Source organism: Schistosoma mansoni, chromosome W, assembly GCF_000237925.1.
Source record: "Schistosoma mansoni strain Puerto Rico chromosome W, complete genome".
In the NCBI taxonomy this organism is placed as follows: Eukaryota; Metazoa; Platyhelminthes; class Trematoda; order Strigeidida; family Schistosomatidae; genus Schistosoma; species Schistosoma mansoni.
Window position 1 is genome coordinate 27,726,023 of NC_031502.1, and position 16,098 is coordinate 27,742,120.

Below are 16,098 nucleotides of genomic sequence, written 5' to 3' on the forward strand. Positions count from 1 at the left end.
ATGACCATGTTTCATAGCCATAAATTAGAACAGAGCGAACTGCTGCACATACAGTAGTATACTAAACTATAAGCTTCAGGTTTATGTACTGAGCTTCAAGTCACACATATGTACTGGAAAGTGATATTACTGTTGTAGAGGTGGAACTCAAATTTTAAGAGTTGAGTGCTTCAGTCGCCAATCCACTGCTATTTATGGCATTAACTCGCTACTGTAGTCAAAGCACTTGGTTAGTTTGACCCCGCTGAACTAATTCATAGTTGTTATTTTCTTCTAGTTTGGTCTCAGCACCGTTATTTCCTGTCTTATGAATCCTGTTTTGTGACTGTACGTATACTGTGTCAAATGAAAGAGTTTAGAGGATAGAAGTTGTTTGGTGTCGCAAAGCAATTTAAGGATTTTTTGCTTTCAGATCTAAATATCTGCTATATGCCGACTTGAGGGGATCCTAATTGTCCTATGGCTTTGCAGCACTTAGCATCGATGTTCAGTTGAAATCTATCCCTTGAGTTTCGTACAATGATCATCCATAGCTTTGCTTGATTAGGGTTTTAAGGTGACTATCGAGTCTCCCGTTTTGAATCTGTATTCCTTGGTAATTTACGTCATTACAGTCTACTGAGTCTTATTGATCCTGGGTTTACTCTGCAATGCTCACCTATATATATCATTTTGCTTTATATTTAAGTGCTGCTGTACTAGGATTCCCAAATTTATAAAACTTGTATACTACGGTTGATGTCAAGATGGGATAATGTAGTTGAATTCTCTGTAAATCAACATTAGGACTGTTCGAACTTGAGGTCTTACTTTTAAATTCTTTTGAACGATTTCTGTCCTATACTATATTTAGCTGCCTACTGTTAAGAGTTGCATGTTTTTGTTCAATGATAATCATCAGTACTAGGTTAGAAAACTTATATAGTCTTTGGTTATCTCTTCAAATTAGGCTAACCTACCGTCTACCAGTTGAATTAAAAAAGTTTTGTGGGGGGATCATTTACAGAGATTAGTAATAATAGACTCAGATTAATGTTTTTATACCTTGTTCAAGAGCACAAAGTACCCTCACAAAATCTTGTATTTGTAAAAACCTCATCGTTATAATATATTCTTTAACTGTTCAAATATGTGTTGTACATTTATTTATACTAATGAATTATAATTTTTTGACCATATTAAAGTACGTAAATCAAGTTCGTAGAAGTGTTATAAGGTCGATGGCTAGGTGTTGGAATTTTATTTATTTATTTAATCACATACATATTGGTACAAAGGGCAGCGGATACATATGCGCCACACTTCTGTGTGAGGGCTGTGATACTGCCCGGGTGCCCAAACCAAAGCAGGTGGTTTTCCTAGGGGACCACACCCGGAGCCTTTGACCTAAAGGTCTAACCCACTAGGCAGTGGAGCATCGTGAGGAGATCAGTCAGTCAGTCAGTCAGTTACAACGTAGGACCAGGCACATATATGCGTCGGTCCAAGTTGCCATATCTCGTTAGCACAACAAGATGAACACCAAATTCATAGTAGTTAATTTAATGGTGGTAGTACATAAAGAAAGATTGTATATAAGGATATAGTATAGGAAGGAAAAAAAGTTATGAAGCAATTTTAATCTCAAGGTTTAAGGGAAGATAAAGAGTGTATACACCTACGCTATTGTGATCGATTCTGAGCCATGTCACCTAGAGTCTCCAACCATTGGTTACGATAGTCACTCGGACCCCAACCAGGTAGTCTGCATCTACCAACATGGCTCAGACTAGAAGTCAGTGACTTCAAGCTCTGATGCCATGTTTTGGTTTTGCCGCCCCTAACTCTTCCACGTAAGGAGATGCAGTACCATGGTAGCCGGTGACCAACAATTGGTTCATACGCCATTTGTTCCTTCAGGATACTAGAGCCCATGTGCACCATTGGTTTGGAATCAGGCTTTTCCAACTCCCCTAGGTGGACTTTCCGTGTCCACCAACCCGGTGGACATTCGCTTTTCGTCCTCTCACTTTCGTGAACAACACCCGTGATGCGAGAAGGCAGTGAGTAGGACTTCCCTGGCAGAGGCTATATATTCGCGTGGCCATGTGAGAGCATTTGGAGAGGGAGAGCGGACTTTCCCCATTCTCGGCCGTACCAGGGCATTTGGGGGCAGGTGTTGGAATGATCGCACTCCAATCATATCCTGGTTCATATCGTCCACAGCCGATATGGATAACCAAGTACGACAATTATTCAGGAACTTCCAATGAACACGAAAGCTCACAGTTCTTCCTGTTCTTTCAAAAGCACCTTGCAGTCCCATGTCGCAGAGTGCATAACCATTGTATAAATACCAGTCAACAGTAAACGAATAACAAACCACCAAAGTTTTTTCTGTGATTTACGGAAGAAGTGTCTTAATGAGTCCATTAATTTAAAAATGACGAATATAACGTGCTAATATAAAAAAATGCTTACTTGTCTACTTAAGTGTACTTATGTTTTTATTACTTCTTTTCATCGGGTTCTAACAATGTATCTGAATATTCATTCATTCATCCTTAGTAGTCTGCATTATTCAGAGCAAAGAATTTTATAAAGGCCGTAATTTTAGCAATATTTCATTTTATGCAATCGTTCCTTCACCTTCCCAGTATTAGCGTATCACATTACTCTACCATATCCCTTTCATTGGAAGATGGGAAAATACTTTGGCATCATCTGGTTGGTGATTTCGAAGATTCGAGAAAAGTAAGATAAGTCTGATCATAAAGTGTTATGTAACTAAACTGGTCGGTGTTCCCTTTTCAGATCATGTGTCATTATTAGACGTGTGTAAATATTTTTTAAGCCTACTTCCACCGCGTAGCGCATAGCTTTATGATTTAGAGTAGACTAACTTATTTACGCGGCTAACAAAAAAATCGCTGTCAGTATAGGGGATTGTGAGACCCAAAATATTTCACAGTAAAAGTGTATACTAAATCGCCTTTTGACTACTGATCCTTTAGATTTTTTACTGATGAAACTACTGATGTAGGTTTTGTTTATTGAGTTGAATTTTTGATAGGAATTATGCCTGTTAGGACGTTCCAAAATTAACGGAATCAATGACTTTAGATACTTACGCCTGTTACCAGGACCAGGTCATCTACGAAGTCAAAATGGCCTAGTTGCATGCAAGTTGTCCATTGTATTCCATACTTCCTCATCAGATGTGGAGGTTTACATAATCCAATTGACCACTAGAAGAAAGAGAAAGGGTGAGAGTAAGCAGCATTGACTGACTCCGATCGCCACCTGGAATGCGCCTGTCAGCTGTCCTCCATGCACGATTTTTCAGGGTAGTCCATCGTATGAATCCCGATTGATGGTGACGATTTTCTCAAACACATTGTAGTGTTGAAGAAGACCACATAATCTTCTTCTATCCACACTGCCAAATGCATTCTCATAGTCAAGGGAGTTGATGTATAGTGACGAGTTCCACTCAATTGGTTGTTCAAAGATGATCCATAGTGTTACGATTTGGTCTGTGCACGATTGTTTTTCTTATGGAATCCGGTCTGTTAATCTCGAAGTTGGGTGTCTACTGCGTCTTTCATCGGGTTCAGCAATACTCTGTTGAAAACTTTTCGTGGTACTGATAGTAGTGTAATTCCTCCGTAGTTCTCACATTTACTCCGATCTCCTTCCTCTGATATCTTGACGAGGTATTCTTCTTTCCAGTCTGTCAGTGACACTTGTTCCACCGCCCAAATCTTCCTGAATAGAATGTGGAGCATGTTTGCAGTTGACTCTATGTTTGATTTCAGTGTTCCAGGTAGTATATTGTCAGGTCCCACTACTTTCCCACTCTTGATTTGTCTGATGTCCATTCTGAATTCTCCGACCGTTGGTGTAGTGACATCTATTGGAGGTCTGTGTGTGCCGCTCCGAAATCTGGTGGGTTCAGTGAATCTAGTCTATTCATGAGTTCTTGAAATTGTTCTACCCACCTATTCCTCTGTTCTTGAATTTCAGTGATTAGCTTGCCTTATTTGTTCTCACCTGGTCGTTCGGGTCGACCATATCTCCCTACTTATTTTTTCGTCGGATTGTATCTTTGTTTCGTATTCCTTTTTCTGCCGTCGTTTCTGTCTTGCACATGTTTGCAACCATCAGCTCTAACTCTCCACTCGTTTATTTTGCTTCTGTGTATTCAGTCTGTTCCTGACTTTCTCCACTGTTTAACCACACTTATGGCGTTTGAGTGTATAATCTAGAGCAAGTAGAATAGATCTTGAATTGTAATCCATTTGACCGTCAAGGAATCTTAGTATCTGCGTCGTCGCTGCATAGAATTGAGCTATGCTGTTCAGTTCTTAGTGTAAAAGCCTAAATAGTGTCTAGTCCTCCTGGAAGCCAGCGTGAAATTATTCTCTTGCAGAGTATATTTGTATAATCATAGTCCATTAGTTATGAATGAATATCTTGAATTATTAGAACATAGACTGAATGTTACTTAGAATGAGTACTAATCAATAAAAGCGTTTAAATCTACGGTGCATCAATTAACTCTACGTCATATTGTTCTTCCCTTTGAATTATCGATTGAAGAGGTGATTTTGATGTAAGTGAATTACATTACTGTATAATACATGTCTTTTCTCAACTTAGGCCTATGAAAGTGATTTAGTTTTGAAGAACTGGAAAATACGCATTTCGAAACAATATCTGTTTAGTACACATATTGATGAATCCCCGTGGACTGAATTTACTGAAAGTCTTTCTCATATTTTCGTAAGTTTTATTACTATAATTCTATTACTAAAGCTTGTTATTCGATTTTATTTGCTATGAATATTGTTTATCAGTTTTTAATAAGAGAATCTTGTTATCGGTTTGCTCAGAAAAGCCCAGATCTTTAAATATTGTGTTTACGTTTCAAAGACTCATTAAACCAAGTATCAGTATTTTTATAAAGAAGTTACGACAAGTTCGCCAGTGGAAATGAATGACTTTGTCCCTTATAGTGCCTTTTCAGACAGTATAATATTCCATTTCCTGAGTTTTACCACTGTGATTTCCCTCCTGAACTAGTCAACCTGGTTGTGTTCAATCTTTTGCCATTTTGAGGTGAGGCCATATGGGTGATTCCTTCGTGTAGGTTTCGCGGGATAGATGTTGCATGTTGTATGGATAGAGGTTCACTTAGGTGAGCAATATTGGTCGCTAATTGTTTCATGCACTTGCTGGTGACTCAAGCAACTTCTTTGATTTATCAGCCTCCTCATTAAACGATCCTTGTCTCTAATGTAGTATATTTATTATTAAACGTAGGATGTGCATAATATATTTTATGTTGAGTGTTTAACTAGCCTCACTTCCTTATTTATCACTTGTAGCCTGTTCGTTGGTATGGTGTGGGCAGTTGTGAAATTCGCCTTGTATATGCAAAGAAACACTCAGAATATCTTGTAGAAAATTCTCTGCGTACCCCAAATGCAATTGCTGTGATACATCCATCAGGTCTAGATCTTCTAGATTTAAAATCTGGTCATCCGCTTATGACTATTACTTTGAAATGGAGTGAGTAAAGAGCTTAATAGTTTTTTCTTGGAAGAATTGTTGGGATATAGGAATATGATTATGTTTGGTTATTTATTAGCATAAACTTCATGACATGAATTGCTACTATTCAGTTATGGTAATTTCAGCTGAATAATTCAAATTAATACACTGCTCGTTAATTGTTAATAGTCTATAATGCGTGAAGATAGAGGATAATGTTATTTTGAGAGAATCGTTGCCTTCAATATTGCTGAGAAACTGCATTCTAGGTTCGTCAAGTCAAAGTTTAGTAATAGTTACCTTTCAGCTGAGATAAGAGACTAAATTTTACTTAACAAGCCATTAAAAGCCACAAAAGATTCTCCTAGTGATATTTTTTAACTGAACACTAGCATTTTTTTTCCAGTCATCCATTTGTCTACAAAATTAGTGTTAAGCTTCACATTTGTAAATTGGGAGAAGGTTAAGCTATAACTAGTTAGCAAAGTGGTAAGGAAAAAGTATTTCTAAACATGATATACTTCTCGAGCTATTAGGCAGGCAGAAAACCACACATAATAGGCAAATTAGTGGACCCCTAAGAGTACCACACTTCCGAAAATCATTTTCTACCAAAAATATATCTAACCGATGCTATGCATTTCGTCTTTAAATAAATATCAAACGCGATATTGGAGACACTTATTTTGTGCTGTTTAGATTTTATTAGTTTGGGAGAAATATAATAGAACGTCCTACTTATGTACGCTTTCCTATTTCAGAGATCGGATCAACATATACTATTCTCTCTACTCCGGTATCTGATGGTCTGATTAGTCGCCAGCTCGGATCGCCTACAATTTATGAACTACGAATTGCTTCAGAAATTACGGATTCTCCATCAAATGGTTTGAAAATAAAAGTGCCTCCTATTTCTGACCATGTTAATTCATCTCTGGAGAGTGACTTTTCACATACTGTTGACTGCCAGGGTATATTTATCCGTCACGAATCTGCACCTAATAATTGGGAAATAGTGAAATCATTTCACTCAAACGAAATGATTGAAATTCATTCATCCACTTATCACGGTTTATGTCGTCCTTTCAGAATGTGGGAGTATTCCAGACTAGGTAGATCGAATTGGCAAGAAGATTCAAGAAAATCAACTCCACCAGTCGTGGTGAAAAGGTAGTTTTAAAAATCGTTTTTATGCGTTTTTATCTAAATGGTGATACGAATGAAACTAGTGAATCAAGTTAATGGCTCATAAGACTTGCTGGTTCGGTTATGAATTAGTCATATCATCACGAGGTTCCCAACAATGTTTCGACTTTTGACCAAAAATTCCATTGCTTTTGCCAGTCAGTTAGTCATAATCAACATATAGCTCGGCATAAATATGCATTATCCCAAGTTGCCATACCATATCAAGATGATGAAATGAAATCAACAAGTTGAGTAGCAAACGAATCAAAATAATATGGTAGCAATGACCATGAGAACGATCCAACATTGAGAATATGGATTGAGAAGACAGAATAAAATGGTATACATAGAAGATTTAGAGTAAGATAAACGACAAATGTATGTGTTATTGTGACCGATTCTGATTCGTCTTTCCTAAAGTCCCCAACCATTGATCATAGTTATGTATCCATCTACCAATATGCTTCATAGGGTGTTTTGTTTGAGCACCGGTAGCGTTTTTCCAGTCTACCCTTACTCCACCCAACATTGCACATAGACGTGGTTTATGTGTGGGCATACATAGTATATGCCTCAGCCACATCAATCTATGAAGGTTCACAGGCTCATTAACTAATTTGACATCTTTGACACTACTTTTGGCTTTTGATAATCATTTATAACTATGGTTTTAGAGTTTGTGTCTTCTTTTTGTGCTTGCTATTTGCGGTATATATTTCGAATATGATTAGCACTAAGACAGAATTTGTTTAGTTCAATGAAGTTATCAGGGTTCAACAACTAAAAAATAGGTCTATGAAGTTGATTTTATCAGACAAATTTGTTTCATCTATTCCTTTCATATTGTTTCTGCTTAATGATTTCTCATTCTGTGAAAACACTTTATGTTGCGGGTTGATACCTAATTTATTCGGCATCATTTAGGTAAGAGACTGTGTAACGCTTTTTACTAACTTGCCGAAACGATTTTATTAACCGACTAAATACAGAGGATAAGTGTTCGCGCGGGAGACCGAAGGTCCTAGGTTCGATTCTTGCGTGCAGGATCGTGGACGCTCACTGTTGAGGAGTCCCATACGAAGACGAAATGGCCAGTTAATGTTCCTGGATTTTCATTGGTTGTCTAATTGAGATATCGGTACATGATTTAAATGAAATTCAACAATCCTCACTACCCCATTCTGATAAATATAAAAGTTGTTATTAAGGTGATAATTTGATTAAAATGTACACTTTAACAGTCCTAAATATTTATTTTAATGATTATCAAAAATACAAATTACCAGTGAATTCTGTTGTAAAACATAGTGGTTTTATATTATATAACTGACATCAATTTTGAGTCAGACCAAATGTGAGTACATGTTTAAAATATAGTGTTTATTTTTTGATTACTTGGATGAATTCTAATGAATTGGTGAACACTTCACTTAACATACGATTAGGATTATTTCACATCTTTGGTGGCACTCGTGAATGGATAGAGGTTTAAAGTAAAATAAACTCCAAGATTTTGTTTATATTTTAAATTTTTTAATGTTCTATCCGAACAATACAATACACAGTTCCACATTCTTTTATTTCTGTTAGTTCAAGATTAATCACAGCAACTCAGCCTGGTTGTATACTCCTTTTATTTGTCATGATCTAATAATAAGATCGACGTTGTTTTGGGAAATCCCCTTGAGAACGAGGTAATGAATAGAGGGGGACTACCGGTGTTTTTTCCCGATGAACCTCCATTTTGTTGGGGCGCCTATCAAGCCTCATCGTTCCACACACAACTGAGTTAATGCAGCCGAACTTAAGTGATAACTGTATTCTTAAGCTACAGAATGTTTCGTTTACTAGTAAGCTAAGTGAGTTGTCTCTATTTGTATTTATCGGTATTAAAGTGGTTATAAACCTATGTAACGATTAATGTATGCCACTTGATTTCTTATTCTTCTCTTTATTTTTGATGTACAGACATATTCCATTATCAGGCTTAGCTAGATTATGGTATTCGTTGATGCATGATAAATCTGATGAATTCAATTCCCACGATGTGAATCAAGATTTAACCCATGAAAATGATCATGAACATCATGACATTTACTTTCTAACTTCGGATGGAATTATTACTTCTGTATCGAACCATGGGTATGAAAACTGGCGTGTAAGTTAATGTATTCTTTGGTGCTAGTTTCCGGTGTGTCACTTTCCAACTTGATCTTCACCACATTATGAATAGAGATGGTTTGTACATTCTCTACCTACACATGCAATGGAGTAGTAGTGTACATTTTAATCTTGTTTTAAAATCTATTTTAATGCATTGAAAAGCTAAATAATAATAATAATTGGTAATTTCAAGGAATAAGCTAAAAGTACAGAGATTGAGATATAAAACAAGGATTAAAGAAGGAATCATTGTTGAAGCTGTACAATTTTTACGTTGATAGCTTACCATACATTTGTTGGTAATAATAACTTATTTTACATTATAATAACGACAGGGGTGTTGTTCTCCTTAAAGGTCTGTAGATGGGATTGTTATAGAGCACAAAATACGGGCTGAGTGCTGTGATTCTGAATTTCCGATAATGTCGTCGATTTCTCAAACAATGCAAGAATAAACTCTGAACAAGTGTATCAACTGTGAACTCAACGATAATCACAGGCGACAACTGGTTTTTGTTTGTGACATTATTTGCTATGAGACACTAGAATTGATTCAATAATCTCGGAGTTAAAATAATTGAAGTTTTTCTAAAGTCCAATGTCGTCATTAAAGATTGAAAATCACCATGAATGTAAAGCGATCCCTCTGTCAACATCTTTTGGAGATGCTGAATCTTTACAACATTCAAAATTTTAAAGAAATTTTAAAGTCGACATGTTGATTCAAGATGAATTTCGTTCATTAACTTCCAATATTAGTGCATTCGGACTTATTTTCGTCTATTGACTTTTCACTCGTATTAATTCATCTAATATGAAATGAGCTATTTTATTTTGATGCATTTTCTGTGTATTAATAATTTCACTGTGATTTTGTGTTCAGTGACGATGTCTCAGTGTTTGATAAAATTCTGTAACTAAATAAGCATTGAGTCTTTGATGTTATATTCTTCTGAGGTATTTCAAGCAAAGCTATATAGACGTGAACTCACTCTGATTACTTCGTGGGGAAAAAGAGGATAGAATCAGCCTCGTTCACCATTGTGTTGTGAATAATTGATGTTATTCACAGACCTGCCACAATCCTATCCGTTTATCAGAAGAATTTCAAAGTAATGATGTGAAATTTATACATTATAATAATTCATGTTGAAACATTCATCGATGACTACATCCTTCTGTTGTGTGTGTTACTGATATCGACAGATATAAGTAGTATGTAATATGGCGGCAGAAGGTTAGCACTAATAATAGTGCTGTTAGTAACGATAATAACTATCATTCTCAGTGTTATTTTCAACTATCGTTTGCAAAAAAGAACAAAACTCAAATTTTTCTTGCTATTGTTGATTTGCTTTGTTGCTTATTTTTACCGAGGGTTTTTGTTCTATTCAGTTACCAGTTGTCATTTTACTAAAACATAATATCCCCGAAATAAGATGTTTCTTTAGTTTGGTAGCATTGTGGTGTATACTATTTATGTTGACAAATATAAGTGGTATGTAACTGATCAGAAATGAAAAGCCCGGCATCAAAAGGTTGAAAAGATCGGACTGAAGAGAACAGGAATGTAAACAGAGATTAATTGTTGTGAAAACGAGAATGAAGGAACGATGAAGTTTATAAAAGACAACTGATGGAAGATGTGTAAATGAAGTGTTGAATGTATAGTTTTCATATCTTACGAAGATACTGTAATTTTGCACACAACATGAGTGTTTCGTTCACTACGGTATTATGAATCTTTTCCTCTAAATCGACCATTTGTTCTTGTTGTGTTCAAATCATTTTTTTGAAAATTGTTTGCAGGTAAGTTCTGAAGTTTCCTGGTTACAAGTTTCACGAACCTTAGGAACACTTGCGTCTCATGGAGAGGAAAGATCTGTTGATAAGCATTTAAATGACCTGTACATAGATCACTTTCGTCCCTCGTTAACTGCCATCAATCTTGCATCTTTAGGACAAGGATTTTTTCATGATCTTAGCCTATTTTCCAAGATAAAGGTAGGTTCATGTGACTAAAAAATACTAAAAACCTGTTGTTGAAAATTTTTTTATTTTTTATTATGACTGACCACCAGTGTAACGAGATCAAATCATTTTGACTGATTTTTATTTGTGTCATCGAAATGCTGACTTACGATAAAGATAGTATCCAATCACAATGAAGTCTATTCAAATTCTGGATAACGTTGCTTGCTGATTGCATATAGCAGTAAACGTATTTCTGTTTACTCACTTTCTGATTTGATTTCTTTGTTAATTATTGGATTAGTTTCCTTTTTTAAAATTCTATGTCCGACATCTGCTTAGATGGTTATGATTATTTGATGTTTATCCCTTTTGTTTTTTGATTCGGCTCCATGTACTTGTTGTTCAGTGTAGATGTTCAAACTAAATCGGCATCTGAGATTAAATTTTAATCGCTGATATTTTCATTGTCGAGCTAAAAATCGTCATCGGTGCTACCATTTGGATGAACAAAGTATACTGAATTGGACGACAAGCCGAGTGTATAACTATAATTAAATCTATACTTTTTCTTCATGGAGAGATACTAATTCTTTTCTACTGTTCTATAATTATTAGCCAATCTTCCAGTTTTATGAAGCCTTTAAAAGTGGAGCTTTGTAGCTCAGGTTGATGATTTTGGTGGAGTTTGTTCCCTGATCTGGATGGTTTGATTGTGGAGCTTTCATTATTCTTATGAACAACATCATCAGCATAAACTTGAAATAGAAGTAAAGTGTTCGGATCTTTCGAAATATGACTCACAGCTTGTCCTGTAGACCTCGATTTTGACTGGTTAATGTTGATCTCCGATTAATTTGATTCTTGGCCCTATATTTGTTCATGATTTTTCTGATCGGTTGATAGATTGAATCAATTTTAATGTGTTTCTTGATTGCTGATTGACCTGAGTGTCAAGCTTCTAAAAATTCTCTGTTATTTTCAGAATTCCTTCTATTCAAGATCTCGATATTGAGATTGTGATGATGTTATTCAGAAGGACGATGAAAGCTCCACGACCAAATTATCCAGCTCAGGGAACAAAACTCCACCATAAGCATTTAAAAGTAGATTTCCAAAAAAAATTTTGAGGATCCCGTTAAGAATTCGCTTTCATTCTTCCTCGATGATTTAATCTGGCTCTTCAGTTACTAAAATTCCTTTTGTTCATTAATAACAACTACATTCAGATTGTCCATGGACAAATTGAGTACATATTCCACTAACACCTAACCTAGTCACCACTTCTTTAGTCTTTATAGTAATATCCTCAAATTTATTATTATAGAAGAACTAGAAATCTACCATGGTCAGTTTAGTGTCAGCTCTGTTTCTTCGTTCGCGCCATTTTGATTGGATACCAATATCACTAGGCTTCACGAAAAAAGGTATAACTCGAGGCAGAACAAATACACCTTTATTTAGTGAGTTGTCTAAAATATGTCCTCTGTTCTTTTGCTTCTACGATCAATCAAAACGTAGTTTTCCAAACGTATGGTTTAATGATTAGTCTACGTTCAACATGTATTATAATTTTTCAAATTTGGTAACTGCTTGTTACTCTTATTTCTCCAGTGCACTATTTCTCACTTGCCCTTACTGGTGCGAATCAGCAATACTACCTGGTCGCCTAATCCAAATTATGTAGATTGGTCTTTCAATCTGCAACTTTATAGTTCAAAGCTGAGTACTCTAAACTCCAAGCCAATGCTCTAACATACCATCTCAATCAATATCAACCAATAATCGGTACCATCATTTATGTCAAGCTTATAATTTCACCATTATTCCTTAATTTTTGTATTTTCAGCCCACTATACCTACTATTCCATTACTGGTTTCTACCGGATGGGATTCTGTTGGTGTTGTTGATCGAACTAATGGTAAATTACTGGCTGCTCACAGACTCCCAACTCAACCAACTGGTCAACCTATTGTTATTTCACTTGCACTATCCAATACAACTAAGCTGTCAGAAGTTGTAAATGTCCCTACTATATTGTTGGTTCCATGTAATGATATGTACGTATTGTTCTGTAATTAAATGTTTTTTACTATCAACGTTTTTAATGCGATAGACATAACTTGATTAGATGCTTCACTACGTTTGCTTGCACAACTCTTCCAGAGCTACTGCCGGTCCCCTGCACACACGAAGGAGGAGATTTAGGTATCGAGTTAGCAACACCATCCCATAGAAAACAACCTTGCCAAAAAACACTAACCAGAATAAACAAATTTAACCATTTAAATTCTATCCGCCGAGTTGAAGGATCTTCATTCAGAAGAATTATGACGCCTCATGGTGAAAGCCGAGGTGCTTCGGCAGTCACGAAGCAGATGCCCTTTCCAAAAACCAGAGTAACAATTAATATAGGTACATGGGATGTTCGGACAATGTGGGAGGAATGGAGGACCAATCAAATAGCTGCAGAAATGAGTAGATACAACTTGACGGTTCTCGGAATCAGTGGAACCGATTGGAGCCAATCTGGATAGAAAAAGATAGATTCTGGAGGGATGTTGCTGTACTCTGGTCACGAAGACGAAAATGCTCCTTACACTCAGGGAGTTACTCTGATGCTATCCAAAGAAGCACGAAATTCACTTGTAGTATGAGAATCTCATGGACCAAAAGATCTTCAAAACAATGAAGGAGGCAATCACAATGAATATTATCCAATGATACGAACGATGACGACGGAGATCAGTTTTATGAAAAGCTGCAATTAATCATAAAGTGCCCAAGAAAGGATCTCACCATCATGATGAGAGAGATAAACGATAAAGTCGGAATGGACAACACCGGATATGAAGATATCATGGGACGACATGTACAGACTGGGAGAAAGGAACGAGAGTGGTGAGAGATTTGCAAATTTATGTGCACTCAACAAAATGATGAAAGACTGCACAATATTCTCACACAAACTCATATACAAAGCTATATGTGTGTCACCGGATCACACTATCGAGAACCAGATCGATCATATTTGCATCAGTAAAAACTTCAGAAGGTCAATGGAAGATGTGAGAACAAGGGGGGAGCTGACATGACTTCCGATCACCACTAGCTGTTGGTTGCCAAGAATGAAATGGAGCTAAAGAAGCACTGGACAATTGGGGAAACAGCGGTACAAAGGTTCAATAAAGCCCTCCTTCGACGTACTAATAAACTCAACGAATTCAAGATCGCTCTCAACAACAGGTTCCAAGCCTCATAAGATCTACTCAAAGAAGTGAAAACTACTTTGAAGGAGAATTGGGAAGGAATCAACGATGCACTAGCTCCAACTTGTCAGGAGGTTCTGGATCGCAAGAAGCATAATCATAAAGAATGGATCTCTATGGAAACCCTGGACACAGGATTCAAGAATGGAAGAACAAGAAGACTACAGTTAGAAACAGCCTAACAAGAACAGAGAAAGTCAAGGCACAGACCGAATACATATAGGCAAACAAACAAGTGAAGGAGAGCATTAAATCTGACAAGCAGAAATACTTGGAAGAGCTATCAAAAATAGCGGAGGAAGCTGAAAGAAAAGGAAATATAAAAAACAATATAACAGAACGAAGAAATTAGCGGGGAAATTTAGTAAACCAGAGAGATCGGTCAAGGACAGAGAATGGAAGCCAATCACTGAAATTGAAGAACAGAGGAATAGGTGGGTAGAAGAATTTGAAGAACTCTTGAACAGAGTGAGGAAGTAGTGGGACCTGACAATATACTACCTGGAATACTGAAGACAAACATATAATCAAACTCAAACGTGCTACACGTTTGATGGAGAAAGCTAGTGGGCGGCTTATGCTCCTCCCCGAGGGGTAGCAGTTATAAGTAAGTAAGTTTGCTTGCATACATTTCTATTCATTATTTCTAATTGTTTCCAGACGTAGCTACACTATTTATGATTATGGGCACAGCTCCAAACATCAGTTGCTTTAAAACACTAATAACTTCTTAGAAATATCGAAGTGTTTGTGGTGAATTAATCAATTAAAAGGCACGTCACTCATGAAAAATATGCTTCAACATAGGATGCAGTATCCCAGTTCATTTACAATTCAATTTCAGTTAATATAGAAAGATAAAATAAGGGTACACCCAGAAATGTTTACTATAAGAACCGAGGCACTAAATTTACAAACTAGGCTAATTGTGAATATTTAGCAGATGATTGACGTATAAAATTGGAAGAACCAAGAGAGAAACAATGTCTGACATATCGATCATATTTGATCTGATTAGCTACTAGGAGTAAAATAACCCTACGTTAGTGATTGAATAAGTGACAGAATCCTATCATTTCAGTCTTTTTTCCTGTTGTTGAGTTATTAAAATTAGCAATTGCATACTTATCGTGCTATTTCGTGTTGCATAAAATTAACTAAACTGAAGTTATTTTCTCTTTTTACTTTATTTTCGTTTTTAGAGTTGTTGGTTTTGCTTTGGTACAAAGTCTACGCATATCGCTTTTGATACCTTTGATAATTAGTTTGACTGTATCATTCTTTGTGTTTACATGGTGTTGTGATTTGGATGCTACAAACTCTTAGTATTAATATCATTCTGTTTTTGAATAGGTATAGTTAATGTTTTGTAAGTATGATTCTCGCTATTTCTGCGGTTTTTTCTAATTTTATGTGCCAACACATTTCATTGAGTACTATTTGCCTTAACCATCATTACTTTAAGTCAGTTGGTCAACGCTGGTTTGGATCTGTTATTGTTATAGTCCGTTGTATTTCTTTCTAATGGTCTTCTCATTTGATTTCTTTTGTTATACTTGTGTATTTTTTAGTCGTGATAAAACAATTCATCACATGGGATGACAGATAATAAATTTGATAAGATTTTCATTGTTCATTACTCATATCTTTAATTTCTTTAAATCATAATCAATTGTAATATAAACAATAATGAACCTATGAGGAGGGGGTGGGTTAGCTACACACCAGGTGCACCATTTTTCATGCCAATCCCTACATTATTTGGAAATATACGTAAAAACGAGCAGCAGTCAACTGATTTGAAGTAATTCTTGAAAAACACATCACCCTTCATTAAACTTTTGAAAAGAGCGTTTGCAATCAAACTACATATAGCTCCTAAGCTCAACTAATCCTATTTCCCAACATAAGGCACACAACAATTCTCACGGGAATCCACTCATGAATATGGCCATTACATTTTAACGCCAT

The 16,098-nt window shown here is 36.1% G+C and overlaps 1 protein-coding gene across 1 annotated transcript in view; it reads left to right on the top strand.

The window, feature by feature from the left end:
- The window catches only part of Smp_170100 (hypothetical protein), a 43,397-nt gene extending 27,635 nt beyond the window's left edge, over positions 1 to 15,762 (top strand). Inside the window, exons 10-17 of the mRNA XM_018789210.1 lie at positions 2,637 to 2,733; positions 4,642 to 4,764; positions 5,370 to 5,553; positions 6,297 to 6,705; positions 8,692 to 8,881; positions 10,696 to 10,890; positions 12,707 to 12,918; positions 15,330 to 15,762. Coding sequence (XP_018654676.1) covers positions 2,637 to 2,733; positions 4,642 to 4,764; positions 5,370 to 5,553; positions 6,297 to 6,705; positions 8,692 to 8,881; positions 10,696 to 10,890; positions 12,707 to 12,918; positions 15,330 to 15,453 — 1,534 coding nt within the window. The 3' untranslated portion in view covers positions 15,454 to 15,762. The remainder of the gene's footprint in view (positions 1 to 2,636; positions 2,734 to 4,641; positions 4,765 to 5,369; positions 5,554 to 6,296; positions 6,706 to 8,691; positions 8,882 to 10,695; positions 10,891 to 12,706; positions 12,919 to 15,329) is intronic.
- Positions 15,763 to 16,098: the final 336 nt, after the last annotated feature.